The 13,979-nt window shown below is 38.7% G+C and overlaps 1 protein-coding gene across 1 annotated transcript; it reads right to left on the reverse strand.

Annotated features, from left to right (window-relative positions):
• Positions 1-5,005: 5,005 nt before the first annotated feature.
• Positions 5,006-13,194, reverse strand: pdk2a (pyruvate dehydrogenase kinase 2a). Its single transcript, XM_048170575.1, has 11 exons — positions 12,986-13,194; positions 11,922-12,063; positions 11,177-11,248; positions 10,407-10,591; positions 10,228-10,317; positions 9,276-9,353; positions 9,024-9,100; positions 8,834-8,932; positions 8,225-8,335; positions 7,437-7,550; positions 5,006-6,378 (listed from the first exon to the last, which is right to left on the reverse strand). The coding sequence occupies exons 1-11, from the start codon at positions 13,101-13,103 to the stop codon at positions 6,235-6,237; spliced, it is 1,230 nt and encodes a 409-aa protein (XP_048026532.1). The 5' UTR covers positions 13,104-13,194; the 3' UTR covers positions 5,006-6,234.
• Between the last annotated feature and the right edge of the window lie 785 nt (positions 13,195-13,979).

Consider the following 13,979-nt stretch of genomic DNA (forward strand, 5'->3'; position numbering starts at 1 on the left):
CTCCCTGCAACCTCTCAAAGGCTGAAGACATCAACGGCAAAGGATAAGTATTCTTTACCGTGATGTTGTTCAGCCCTCGGTAATCAATGCAAGGTCGCAGAGACCCATCCTTCTTCCCCACAAAAAAGAACCCCGCCCCCGCTGGAGAAGAGGAAGGGCGGATGAATTTCGCTGCAAGAGAATCAGAAATATATTTCTCCATGGCCTCCCTCTCGGGAGCAGACAGAGAGTATAGTTTGCCCTTAGGCGGAGACTTACCGGGTACTAAATCTATGGCACAGTCATAGGGACGATGTGGAGGGAGAGAAGCAGCCCGGGACTTACTGAACACTTCCCTCAGGTCTTGATACTCTGCGGGCACGTTAGACAAATCCACCGCCTCCTCCTGTAACACAGAAACAGACACAGTGGGACAAGCAGACAACAGACAAGACCTGTGACAAAGAGTGCTCCACTCGGTGATGGTGTGCTGCTGCCAGTCAATCCGAGGGTTGTGTTTGGTGAGCCAGGGGTGTCCGAGAACGACAGGTGCCTGAGGTGAGTCCATGAGGAGAAACTGAATGTCTTCATTGTGATTGCCAGAGGAGATGAGAGTAACGTAGTCCGTAGAGTGAGAGATGCTGGGAAGTCGTTGTCCATTGAGTGCGTCGACAGTGATCAGGCGGGTGAGTGGGATGATGGGTAAACTGTTAAGTTGTGCAAAGTTGGTGTCCATGAAGTTCCCCTCAGCCCCGGAGTCGATGAGTGCCTGACAGGGGATGTTGTGAGTCGCCCATCTCAGTCTTACCGGGAGGAGGGTGGATGGTGAGGACTTCTCGGCGGAGATCCCACCCGATAGTAGCCTCAGATTTACTACCGGGCTTGATCTTTTACTGGGCAAGACCTGAGGAAGTGACCTGATGCTCCGCAGTAGAGGCATAAGCCTTGGGATCTCCGCCTTTCTCTCTCCTCCCGGGAAAGCCGAGCTCTCCCTACCTGCATGGGTTCGGGATCTAAAGAGGAGCCGACCGTGTCCGCTGTATTGGCCAACCGGCCCTCCGCTCCATGAGGCTTAGCGTTAGCAGATTCTAGACGTTCCAGCCTCTGAAGTCGAGCATCCACTCGCAGCGCGAGATCGATGAGTGCGTTGAGTGTCTGAGGAAGATCCAAGACATAGATTTCTCGATGGACACGGTCGGCCAACCCATGCAGGAACACATCCCACTGCGCCTCCTCGTTCCAGCGGCACTCCGCCGCGAGAGTGCGAAACTCGATGGAATATTCTGCGACCGTGCGGTTACCCTGCTTGAGTTCGGTGAGTTGTCGGGCAGCGTCCTTGCCAGCCACCGCACGGTCGAACACTCTCCTCATCTCGGCGGCGAGTGCCTGGAACGAGGCGCAGCATGGATCCTGGTTCTCCCACACCGCCGTTCCCCACAATGCTGCCTTCCCTGTCAGGAGCGTGATCACAAAAGCCACCTTGGATTCCTCCCTCTCGAAGGTGCATGGCTGCAACGAGAAATGCAAGGAACACTTGTTCAAGAACGCTCTACAAAAGTTCGGCTCACCGGCATAAGTCTGAGGAACAGGAAGGCGTGGTTCTGGCTGATCCCACCGCTCCAGCGGCGTTGGGGGAATCGGCGGTGGGGGTGGCGCAGTGGGAGCTCGAAGCTGTTGAAGTTGCTGGGAGAGCTCAGACACCTGCGTCACCAGCGCTTGAACAGCGCGTCCGGTGGAAGAGATACTCTCCTGCTGTTGGTCCATGCGAGAAATGCTGTGGTTGATGAACTCCGTCAAAGCTGCTGAGCTTGCTGCATCCATAGTTGGTCAGATCGTTCTGTCACGTAAATAATGACGGATGCAATAGCAAGTAAATCTCTTTTATAAAGAGCTTCACACACAGATGGTCAGTCACAGATAACACAACGAACACAGCAGGAGAGTGGTGACGCAGGGACCTCGATGGGCGATGAGAGTCCAGATGAATGGTGACTGGTGAAGTGCGTCCGTGAAACAGTGCTGTGTAATCCGTGGGTGAAATCCAGAGAACAATCCAAACGAGGAAACAGGGAACAGGAAACAACGACGAGAAATCCAGTCCAAGGAACAAACAACACAAGCAAACACGAGACAACAACACCAGGACTCCAAACAACGATCTGACAAACAAGAGACGAAAGACAAGGCGTTATATAGGCAGGTGTAATTGCAACCAGCTGCCGCTGATCAGATAATCAGCGGCGACGCCCACACAAACAATCAGGTGACACACTACAGAACACACAGACACCAGAATGAGACAGCGGATTCATGAACCGTGACAATATTAGTGTCTACACCAACAGACTATAACTTTCTGTTTATTATATTCAAGTTTTAGATTTTAGTTTCATAGACAGGCTTATAATAAGCCAGGCCTTAGTTAAATTAGGACATTTTCCCCCGGTTTCACAGACAAGGCTTAAGCCTAGTCCTAGACTAAAATGCATGTTTGAACTGTTTTAACTGAAAGTTAAGTTTTAATTTAGAGCTCCTCCTCTAGGAAGTCGATTTTGATTTCATGACGACTTTAAGCCTTTTCTGTGAAACAGGGCGTTAGTGTATTATTTAGAGCTCTTTAAAGTCGAGTGCATTCTGGTTGGCTGTTTTGATTGTTCATAGCTGGAAAACAAACAAGAAAAAAAATAAAACTGATTCCAACAATATCATTCCTCTGTGGCATAGTTATAGTTATCATTATAGTTATCCTTGTTGTAAGCAGGCCTTAAATTATGACATTTTTATTTTTAGGTCAACTATAGGCTAGTCTCAGCATCAGATGTCACGCTACGGACCATTGGTTGAACGTCTGATGCATATGACACACTTAACTGGAAACACTTCAGGATTTTAGAAGTCAACATCTAGTTGGTTGGATTCTACAGGATGTCCAGGAGACGTGTGTCTCGAGTTCTTTAATAGTCTGCCCGGAAACAAATGCCGTGATGCTAAATCCCCTCGCGAAAGAAGAATGCCATCATGTTTACGACTGTATGAACACTTATACCAGGATCAACTAAACGCTGGATTTTCAAAAGTATGTGAAGTTTGCAGCTCCATTGTTGCAGTAAACTTGCACAACATTCTTGAATAAGTAATAATTTATTAGATGCACGCTGGTCTGTTATAGAGTGCCTCAGAGATGATGTGTTTTTGTAGGACAACCCGGAAGTTGGCGGCACACGGGTTCCCTCGATTGAAAGCCTATGCATTTTTCCCATAGACTTTTGGAAAATCACATTTGGAAAATAAGCTCTGTATTTAACAAAGGGTTATGATACTTACACGTTTTGTCTATCAATATAATCTTTACAAGTTAACACAACATTTATACATTTCGAAGCCTAAAGTCGTCAGATATAAAAATACTTATCCACTTTTTCATGAGAAATGCTGTCCAAATGTCCTGTTTGTCATGATGACGTCTAAAGTCCCCGCCAAAGGAAGTAGTCCCTTTTAGCAACTTGTTAGCAACCCCTGTTTTTAAGACACAATAAAGGTTTAAAAATCACAAGTGGGTTATAACTGGTGTGTTTTATGTTATAGACCAAAACGTGAAAATATTTAGAGACTTTGTTAACCACAGATTTTATTTCAGTAGATTTAGCAAAATCCCATTCAAAAAAGACTTTAGGGCGATGGAACCGGAAGTCCTAAAATGCTAACTCGCTTCAGGATTTTGCATAAAAAACACATAATCTCTGAGGTACTCTATACTAGGGACATCAACTTTTTTTTATTTTTTTATTTTTTTTTATTAAATGTTTAACAGAAAAAAAAAACAATAACAACAATTGTCATCGTCATATAACACTAGGGACATCAACTTTACATTTTCACGCCTCTAAACATGATGCAGAACAAAACGTACTGTGATTGGTTGCATTACATGTCAAACATACTTTTGGGTGGTCTTTGGCCAGTGAAAGCTATGATAGAGTCCAGACCTTCTGCCATCAGATTAGGTGAACTTACTATAACCTTTTAATATGGAAGCCCATTTCTGCCACATAAGAAAAAAAAAATGCTTTGGTAAATCATAATTAGGACATAAAAAAATCTAAATTATGAGATAAAAAGTAATAATGAGATAAAAAGTTGTAGATCTCATAATTTTTTTATTTTTTTTATCTCACAATTTAGAGTCCCACTTTTTGTCATAAGTATGCTTTACTAATGCATGATTTTTAAAAAATTTCATTATTTTTTTATGGTGCAGAAATGGGCTTCCATACTTAAAGGTCAACTTTAGTGACTAAAAAATACCTATTAGTTCCTTTTTAAGGTTTCTGTCTCAGTGACAAGCTGTTGTATCACTTTTTTCAGTAAGTTAGGCTACTACTTTATCTGAGAGTGTGGAGATGTGTCCTATGAAAAACACATCATTCAAACATACTGAATATGTGCAGAAGCTGTCTATGATTGCTCAAAAATGAAAAGTAAATAGAAAGGCTATCACATTGATTTATTGTTAACCTAGGTCTAAAACATGCCAGAGGCTTCTGTACGTAAACAAGCTATCCGTCTAACCTTATATGGATTACCTCATAGCATGTGCTTTATGGTATGTGATACATTGTAAGAGGAGCACTTGTTTATCAAGCAGTTCTTGAGAAGGTTAAACCATCAAGAACACAGTAGTCTCTATGGACACAAAATGATCCTGATGGTTTCACATTTAGCAAGTACTAATTTTGTTCTATCACTGCCCGTCTGACCTTAATGTATTACAAATTGGCTAAGTTCATTGTTTCTTCCAGACTTGTTCCATTCATGCCTCTCATTGGTGACCAATGATCTCACTTTCCATGTAACTTCTGACCTTAAAAGGCATGTTGTTTACAATGAAATGTAACCTCTGCCTTACTGGGCAATAGATCAATGTGTAGTATCTCGATACACTTGTCAATCATCTTTGTCATCTCTATAATCCAGCCTTGCACTAAAGAACCATCAATAGAGTTCAGAGTTCTTGTTGACTCATAAATGTTGACATAAATGACATTTTTTTATTTAAATTCTATACACATCATTTGCTTAAGATGGAAAACATATTACAAAAATAAAGTTTAGATTTTCAGGAAAAACACGACAAAAACATAATACACAAAATATGGTCCTTACATGTAAGGTTATAGGGTACAAGTTCAAAGCAGATGGTTGATTTAATACAGTAGGCATGCTCTCAAAAGAGTAGGCTTAAAATTAGAAGCTATGATTTCAAGCTGTATAATATTCGCAGAGAACTAGAGGCCAAAGGCCCACAAATCTGAAAACGGCAACAACTGATCAAAGGTCTGAACTTCAGTCGATGAGGTATCTAAAATGCTTCAACATTCAACAACAAAACACTGTGTTTGAAATACTTGGTGCATATAAGCTGTAAGTGTTTCAAGTTTGTATCAATGAGATTATTCGTACATTCTAACTGGTTTTAAACCCATTTACATCAATGATCCCCTTCTAGTGCCTTAAACTCAAGTGTGAAGAAAATACCAGAGATCACATTGACATATTTGGCCACACACTAATAAAGTCAGAATTATGGCCTCTATAATGATCTCTTTCTGTCAGCTTTTGGCCACTCAGAGTATGAACACCCCTCCATTAGCAATCAAAGTCATTTAATTACAAGTATTCCTTGATTTCAGCATTACTAATGCAGTCCAGTACACTCTTACATAAATGATCCATCATGGGTTGAATATGGATTTTTATCACCCCATCTTGGCCCTTTATTTCTGATTTCATGTGCTTTAAAGGTTCCTTGGCACGTGCCTGTTGTTACTTGCTGGTTCCAACAACTAGTCTAGATGGCCCTTGTCCTCTAACACAGGCTTCGGAAAGTTAACTGAAAGTCTGGATCACTTCTCCTCACTGGAACTTCCACTTGACAGTCTTCCAATAAAAGGAAGAGGAGTTTGGTGCAGATTATTTTGGCACTTTGTTCCACTTCATATGAGTTAGTGTGGTCTGCAGGTAACACTGTGACAGCCTAGTTTCTCAAACCAAAAAAATTATATGATATAGTCATGGTGGTGATGCAGAGGAAAACCATTGCATGCAACAACTACGGTATTGCTGTGAGACTACGCGGCTTCACAGTGAGTGGAGAGTTAGGGCTCGGCCATGTGGACATCATGTCCTTCCCCATTCACTCATGTCAGTAGGTCAGAGAACTGTCCTATTTCTTTCCTGGAGGCTTCATACTTCATTTCACTTGGCCAGTCTGAACACGGCCAGGTCCAGAGGCTCTCGACTGGGAACGCACCAGTCATCTGCCCCCTGCGTGACTTCATAGTTTCGTCGAGCTGTCTTATTAAACACAGGGAGCCTCTCGACTGAGTCAGTGGACAAAGCCTGAGGGGAAAACATGATGTAATCTGTTAGAACACAGCACAATGCAAAATATTCTAAGTACTTACATTTCCAACAAGTTCAGAGCGTTTTTTAAAACATGTTTAAACAAGATTTTTAAGCAGGGGTGTCAAACTCAGAGTTTAGCTCCAAGTCAAGTCAAGTCACCTTTATTTATTTAGCGCTTTATACAATACAGATTGTTTCAAAGAGTTCACTACAGCTGTTAAGCAGCTCTAAAAGCTTGTTTAGCTGAAGTCAATTTAGTGTTGATTCAGTTCAGTTGTAAAGATCATCAATTATTAATTTAGTTCATTCATCTATAAGGCAGTTCTCCAACCTTAATTAGACAACTGAACCTGCTAATCAAGGTCTTCAGGATTACTACGGTGCATCTGAAATCTCATACTGTCTGAGTAGGTACTACTTGCTTTGCGACCATTAAAAAGTATGTTCTGTATAGTATGAATATGGGTAGTATGAACGAAATTCCAGATGTACTACATCCGCCATGCTGTTACTGTCACGTGACCTATCAGCGTCAGTTGCATTGCCATTCATAAATCCTCTCCCATGGCCTCATGGGATAGTAAAGTGTCAATCAAATGTGCACTCCAGAATCTCTGCGAAAGTAGTAGGTACTTTTTGCCTACTGTTTTTTTCTTTTGACATAGTTTTTTTCACATACTATACAGTAGGAAGTATTTGATTTTGACGCAGCACCAGAAACTTCTAGGCAGGTGTTTTGGAGATGGTTGGAGCTAAACTCTTTAGGACAGTGGCCTTCCAGGTGTGGAGTTTGACACATGCTTTAAAGGGGTAATTCCAAATCTATCATTAGTATTGTTCCAAAACTGTCAGCATTGGACCCCATTGATTTTCATTGCATGGACAAAATCAGTTGAAACATTCTTTAAAACAGCTTTTGTGTCCAGTAGAAGAAATGAAATCATACAGGTTTGGAACCTCACAAATAATGGAATGATGTAAATAATGACCTGAATATTGACAGAATTTTCAATTTTAGGTGAACTATCTCTTTATGTAGGGTTTAAATGTACCTTAAGGTGAATGACTGCATCAGTACCATGGCCCTCCATAGAATAGAGCTGGAGGTCACCCTGGAAGTACTTGGCATAGAGTCGAGAAATGGGCAGCCCATAACCAAACCCAGCCTGTAGACAAAAGGCAGCTAATATTATAAAAAAGCAGTGATATTTTTCCATTGAGATACTTTTAGGCCTGGTTTCACATACAGGGCTTAGATTAAACCAGGATTAGGCATTAGTTCAATTAGGACATTTAAGTAGCTTAGAAAAAAACATTATTGGTGTGCATATTGAGATAAAATAATGGCACTAACATATTTTAAAGTTGTTTTCCGTTAAAACAGCTCAAACATGCATTTTACTCTGGGACTAGGCTTGAGCATTGTCTGTGAACCCGGGGGTTATAGTTTTTATTCATATTTTGGTTTTATTTTTATATTTTCTGCTATTATTTTCATTTTAGTTAATGTTTTATTAATTTTGATGTTTTTGTAATTTTTATACATTTTTTTATTATTATGTCTGTATAGTTTTTATTATTTTTTATTTCAGCATTAGTTTCAGTTATTTTAGTATATCAAGTTAAACTAAAAGAAAATGAGAAATGTTGCCTTGGAAATTAGCTGAAATAAAAAGTTATTTATTTAATTTCATTTCAGTTAATGCTTATTTTATGTAACAAAAATGTTTTTTTCTGGTTTTAGTTTTATTTAACTATAATAACTCTGGAAAGAGGACACTTTAAATTATAAATCTTGCGATTCTATTTGTATTTAATGCATAATGCGGTGAAGACTCACCAGGGGAGCCCTTTGTTTCTCATCCATCTGGGGTGTTGGTGCTGTGGAGTACATGTAGCTGAAGAGATTCTCCATCTTCCTGAAAGGAACTCCACCACCTCGGTCACTCATCTACAAAGACAAAGAAGACATTGTTAGAATAAAAACTGGAGAGGTGGAAAAAAAAGAATGAGAGTGAATTAGGGACAGACGGTCACTAGCCGTGACTTTAACCCCTGATCATGACTGGTTAGCATGAACAAGACTTAAATCAGCATTGTCAAGGTAACTAAACAAAGCCAGTGAGCTCTCATGTACTGCGTTATGCAACAGCAGGTGTTTGACTGTTGGGAAAATGACCGATGGCTCTAGTTACATCAGAGTACAATCAATAAGGTGGCATTGAACTGACAAATCCTATGAACTTTTTCTGAGTTTAACAACCAAGTAAAAAAAAAAAAAAAAAAAGGGAATTAAAATAATAAAAAAAATGAAAAATAAATCATTTTAAAACAACTAAATGAATGGGTCATATCGAGGAAAATGTGCATAATTGCCATGAAAATGTCTAACAATAAAAAAAACTTTACAACATATTGCGATAATGCTGCTCGTTCAAATTAAAATCACCTTGATAGTGAGGTCCTCTCCACCTATGGCCACCATAACTTGAATGGGTGGAAGATTACTGTCTTCTTTATGGTTCTCAATGGTTGCCCTCATTGCATTCTGAAGAAGAAACCATATCGTCATGACAACATTCAGATCTTACGTAAACAGCATTGTTTCAGGGCAGAATAAGAGATGGGCTACAGCTCACCTTGAACAGTTCAAATAGCATATGGTACAGATGGGAAGGCACATACACTATGCTGATAGGCTGGCTCCTGTTATTAGCTGTAAAAGGAGGAACACAGTCACAGTGTCAATATTGTCTATAGCTGCGAAAACATATTATAACAGCTAAGCACTGAGCAATATATTTATATGTATATCTATATCAATCTATTCATAGATAGATAGATAGTGATTTTACATGCTATTTAACATGAACATAAAGATCTGTCCTTACTGTTGAGTTCCTGTAGTACCAGGTCAGGTGAGCTTAGGTAGTACTGATCACATAGCATCTTGGCACTTTCATATGCATCTGCATGAAACATGTGTTGACATAACAGTTTTTTAGAAACATATAAGAGTCTATGTGTATTGACTAAACAAATGGGTCACTGATTTCAAAGGGTTAGTTTACCCACAAATGAAAATTCTGTCATCATTTACTCACCCTCATGTTGTTCCAAACTTGTAAGACTTTCGTTCATCTTCAAAACACAAATGAAGATATTTTAATAAAATCTGAGATATCTCTGTCCCTCTATTGACATCCCACGCGACTACAGTTTTAACGCTTCAAAAAGTTTATAAGGAGATTGTAAAACTAATCCATATGAATTGAGTTGTTTAGTCAAAATTTTCTGAAGAGACTCGATTGCATTTATTCACATATAAAAATTCATCAACGCACACATCAGTTGTGGGAAACGGAAGCTCAAGCATGTTTGCTTGATGTGTGAGAATCAGTGAGGATCATTTTCGTATTACGCAGCACGTTTGAGCTTCCACAAGAACCAATGAGGTTTGTTCTTGTGCGTCAATCAAGTACGGTTGAGCTTCTGTTTATGTTCGCTGATCAATGTGAATAAAATGCCTAAATATAATCTATTCAATATATAAAGCAATCATGTCTCTTCAGAAAATTTGGACTAAAACACTTGATACATGTGGATTAGTTTTATCATCTCTTTATGAATTTTTTGATGCGACAAAATGGTAGTTGCATGGACTGTCAATGGAGGGACATCTTCATTTGTATTTCGAAGATGAACAAAAGTCATACAGGTTTGGAACGACATGAGGGTGAACTAATAATTTTTTGGGTGAACTAACCCTTTAAGAAGCATATTTGGTACAAACACCCACTCTACATGTTTGTGGTTTTATCAGATAGATGTTTCACACTATACCTTTAACAACATCTGCCACCTGACAATGAGGGTCTATACTGCCAATGGTATTGGGGTGAACTGGATTTGTGGCACCATCAAATACAAGAGCTGAAAAATCAGAGAAAACAACATGAATACAAGCAATTTAAGAAGCAATGATGCTCAGAGGTATTATTTGACCTGAATATTGTGCTTACTGTGCTGGTTGATGAGCATTCTGATGGATATCCGGCTCAAGTACAAACGGTCCAGGAAATACTGAATATTCTGATTCGTGACCGGATCTTGACCAAATACTTCTTTATATTCAATCACACCTTGGGCCATAGTGGGTACAACATCATTGTGTCTGTTTCGGATGTTGACCAGAGCATCCACAAACCTGTGTGCAGGGTCAAGAGTGTTAAAATACACGATGAACAAGGAAGAACATGTCTGGGGCATATTTGACCTGAAAATCAAAGGGAAAGAAATAAGAAGTGTACAACAAAGCCAATTTTTATGTGCAACATCATTTTCATGACAATAATTTATGACAATCTCTTTAATTCTCAATATAATTAAAACAAATTAAAAAAACTTAACATGAAACATCCTGACGCATTATACTAATGAGATTTTTAGTAGGAAAATGCAAAAATCTAAATATAATTTCTTGTTTTTCTTTTGATTTTGAGGTCAAACATAAGGGCCCGGTTTCACAGACAGGGTTTAGACTAAGCCAGGATTAGGCCTTAGTTCAATTAGGACATTTAAGTGGCTTTTATAAACGTACCTTAGAAAAAAACATTACTGGTGTGAATCTTGAGACAAAACAATGGCTCTGACATATTTCAAGATATGTCAGTACAAGTGGCTTTCAGTTAAAATTGTTCAAACATGAGTTTTAGTCTGGGACTATCTTAAGCCTTGTCTGTGAAACAGGGGGAAGATGTTTTCATGAAATTTAGATTGTATTTCTACTTACTCTTCTAATATGCTTTGGTCATCTGGATTTTTCTCCAAGAATTCCAAGACCTCCATCAAACTCTGAATATACCTTAGCACACAAACAAAAGCAATATGAATTGAATTTATGTCAATAAATGAGATAAAATACAGTGAAACTGTACATGAGCACTGTATTCATTGGGAAACTAGCTTGTCCAGAGACTCTTCTGCTAACTTCTTTGTAACATCATATATATATAGTTCATTTTGTAAATTATATTTGATATGAACGGCAAATCTGAGATTTCAGACGATAAATGTATTACACTACTAAACGAATACAATTCACTAAAACATTGACCAAGTATCTGTGGAAAAACAACCGTTAAACAGTTGCATATCATGCATAATAATGGCAGACTGTTTTGTTTTTGCCATGCCTAAGCTTCCAAGTTTCCACTCTTCCTAAAAGAAAAACCAGGGGAAGTATGACGCGTAAAAGCACGAGGTAGTGAAAGTGGGATAAAGTTCACAGCAGACTCCCTCCTTGAAGAAGTGTTGCTCCCACCCTGAAGTGGGATATGGGACAAAGTTCACGTGCACTACGTCACACAAGTTTAGAATTTGGCCTTGTTTCAAGTAGACCGCGGTTATTACGGATCATAGGCTACTAAAGATAAATAACACGCCTTTAATCGCCTTTTAAACAATTCGTCGTTTCAACAACAACACTAATCTTGGTAGATCCGTTTATAAATTCAGTAAAATGTTGTATAACTCACCAGCTTTGAACCATTTGTACAGAAGGAGTGGTAAGTAATCTTTTAGGGAGCAAGTTGATTTCTTTCATGATGTTTGACAGACGTACGGGCAGCTCTTGTCTCAGGAAAACAAAAGATGTTTTCTCGCATGCGTTGGTAGAACCTGGACAAATACAACATATGTATGACAAACTGGTAAACACACACTACACAAGTGTCACGTTGTATGCACGTTGCTCATAAATAATGCAGTTATTTCTACACAGTAGAATATAGATGCATAAACATCAGTGGTGCAAGGCAAAGCCAACAGCAGTTAAATGATGCAACAGTCAGCCCGTATGAACAGTGATGGGAATTCCGAGTCATAACCGCGAATCGGTTCTTTCGAATAGTTCGTTTCAAAGAACCGGTTCAGAAAATATATCGAGCCACACGTCATCACGTTGCCTCTGAGGAACTTTAAAACGTTTAAATAAAACATTACGTTAGAAAATATAGCAGTTTATTACATTTTTCGTCGATTAAATTGTATTAATATGGATGTTTTATGGTTTATGGATGCTTGAGTGTGCTATTTATTAAAAAATAATAATAATACGATCACGTCGAAAAACAATTCAAGTGTGTTTCAGCATTTTTGCTTTCTTTTAAAGTAATTTTAGCCCATCAGTCCTTGCTTTACTCCAAATTATCTTACTATCCGCTCAGTTCAATTTCAAATTTATCGTTCAGTCATTTTGGTAAACAAATTCAGACTGATTCTGAACCGGGTCAGCTGATTCACTGAAAAGATCCGAATCAAAAGAACAATTTGTTCCAGAATCGGACATAGCGACACAGCTGGTAGAGCAATACCAAATAATTTCTGCATCAGATAGTTGTAAATTGCACGAGCAACTACATAGTCATGCACGTAATCATGAACATAATATAGTGCATAATAATACCGGTGATATGAAGTGCCATATGATAAACTGTTCTGCAGCGTTTATAGGCTACTCAGGCTATAAATGAAGCTTATCAATCTAGGAATACATACAATTGCATACACGAGCAAACAACACAGCAGAAGGAGCACTCACCAAAATCGAGAAACTGTTTCATAGAAAGTGGAGAAGGTGAAAATTTGGAGAAGTGTTCGATGTGATGAGGCACACTGGCCAAAGCAGCATTCTTCATTATAAACCTGACGAACTTCATTTCGATGATTTAGCAGATATAGCAGCTGCAGAGATCCAGTTTTATCAATAGCTATGTTTATAATGCATGTAGGCTACTGCCCTGTATATAATGGTCTAAGAGGCAGCTGTTCTTCCAAGAGCACTCAACAGCCAATCAGAGTCCGAGTTTCCTATTACTACTCCAAATCCGTCCAATAGCATGTGGAGGCTTAAATATAAGCATTCAGTCATGGATATAAACACGTGTATAGTCCTCGAACACTGTGTTGTTTGCGTCCTGAAGAAGAAGCACGTCTGTTCTTTACATCCGAAACGATATCACAATGAAAAACATTAAAGCTAAATGAATATCAGAATCTAAGGCCTATTATGTTAATAATAATTAATTTTACCACACTGTAAAACATTCCTTTGATAACTTTAGTTTAATTAGGCTACTACATTCAAGATCAAAAATTTCAGCCTGTGGTAATAAATTAATAATTCGTTGTTGTTTTTTTTCAAGTATTTTGAATTTAATTACTCGCAATGAATCAAGTTCAGAAAACAGCATAAATATGAAAATATTTGCACTGTAATTTTACTTCAGAAATTCATTAGGCTAAAACTCCTTTTGAACTTTTGATCTTTTTAAGGACATGTGGGGACAAATCCATATAATTTTCATATCCAAAGTTTTCTGTTTTGAACGGTGAATTTGTGTTTGAGGACATCAGGTTCTATGAAAGACTAACGGGTCAAATCCATTCTTGCATAACCAGGACAGTCTCGAAAAGAGACAAGTAGTTATGCATATTTCATATTAAGTTAATCAGAGATATTCCCATTTTTATTCGAGCTTAGATGTATAACAAATGTCTATCTTTAAATGCATCTTTAAAAATGAATAAACAGA

The sequence above is a fragment of the Megalobrama amblycephala genome, linkage group LG20 (genome assembly GCF_018812025.1).
Source record: "Megalobrama amblycephala isolate DHTTF-2021 linkage group LG20, ASM1881202v1, whole genome shotgun sequence".
NCBI classification, from domain to species: domain Eukaryota; kingdom Metazoa; phylum Chordata; class Actinopteri; order Cypriniformes; family Xenocyprididae; genus Megalobrama; species Megalobrama amblycephala.

Bases quoted from the DNA above. Each gene is read 5' to 3' on its own strand.
- pdk2a (XM_048170575.1), bottom strand. From the start codon at position 13,103: ATGAAGTTCGTCAGGTTTATAATGAAGAATGCTGCTTTGGCCAGTGTG. The intron at 10,592-11,176 runs GTAAGTAGAAAT...CCCTGCACACAG, and splicing joins GACCAAAGCATATTAGAAGA to GTTTGTGGATGCTCTGGTCA. The intron at 8,336-8,833 runs GTGATTTTAATT...TTGTCTTTGTAG, and splicing joins GAGAGGACCTCACTATCAAG to ATGAGTGACCGAGGTGGTGG.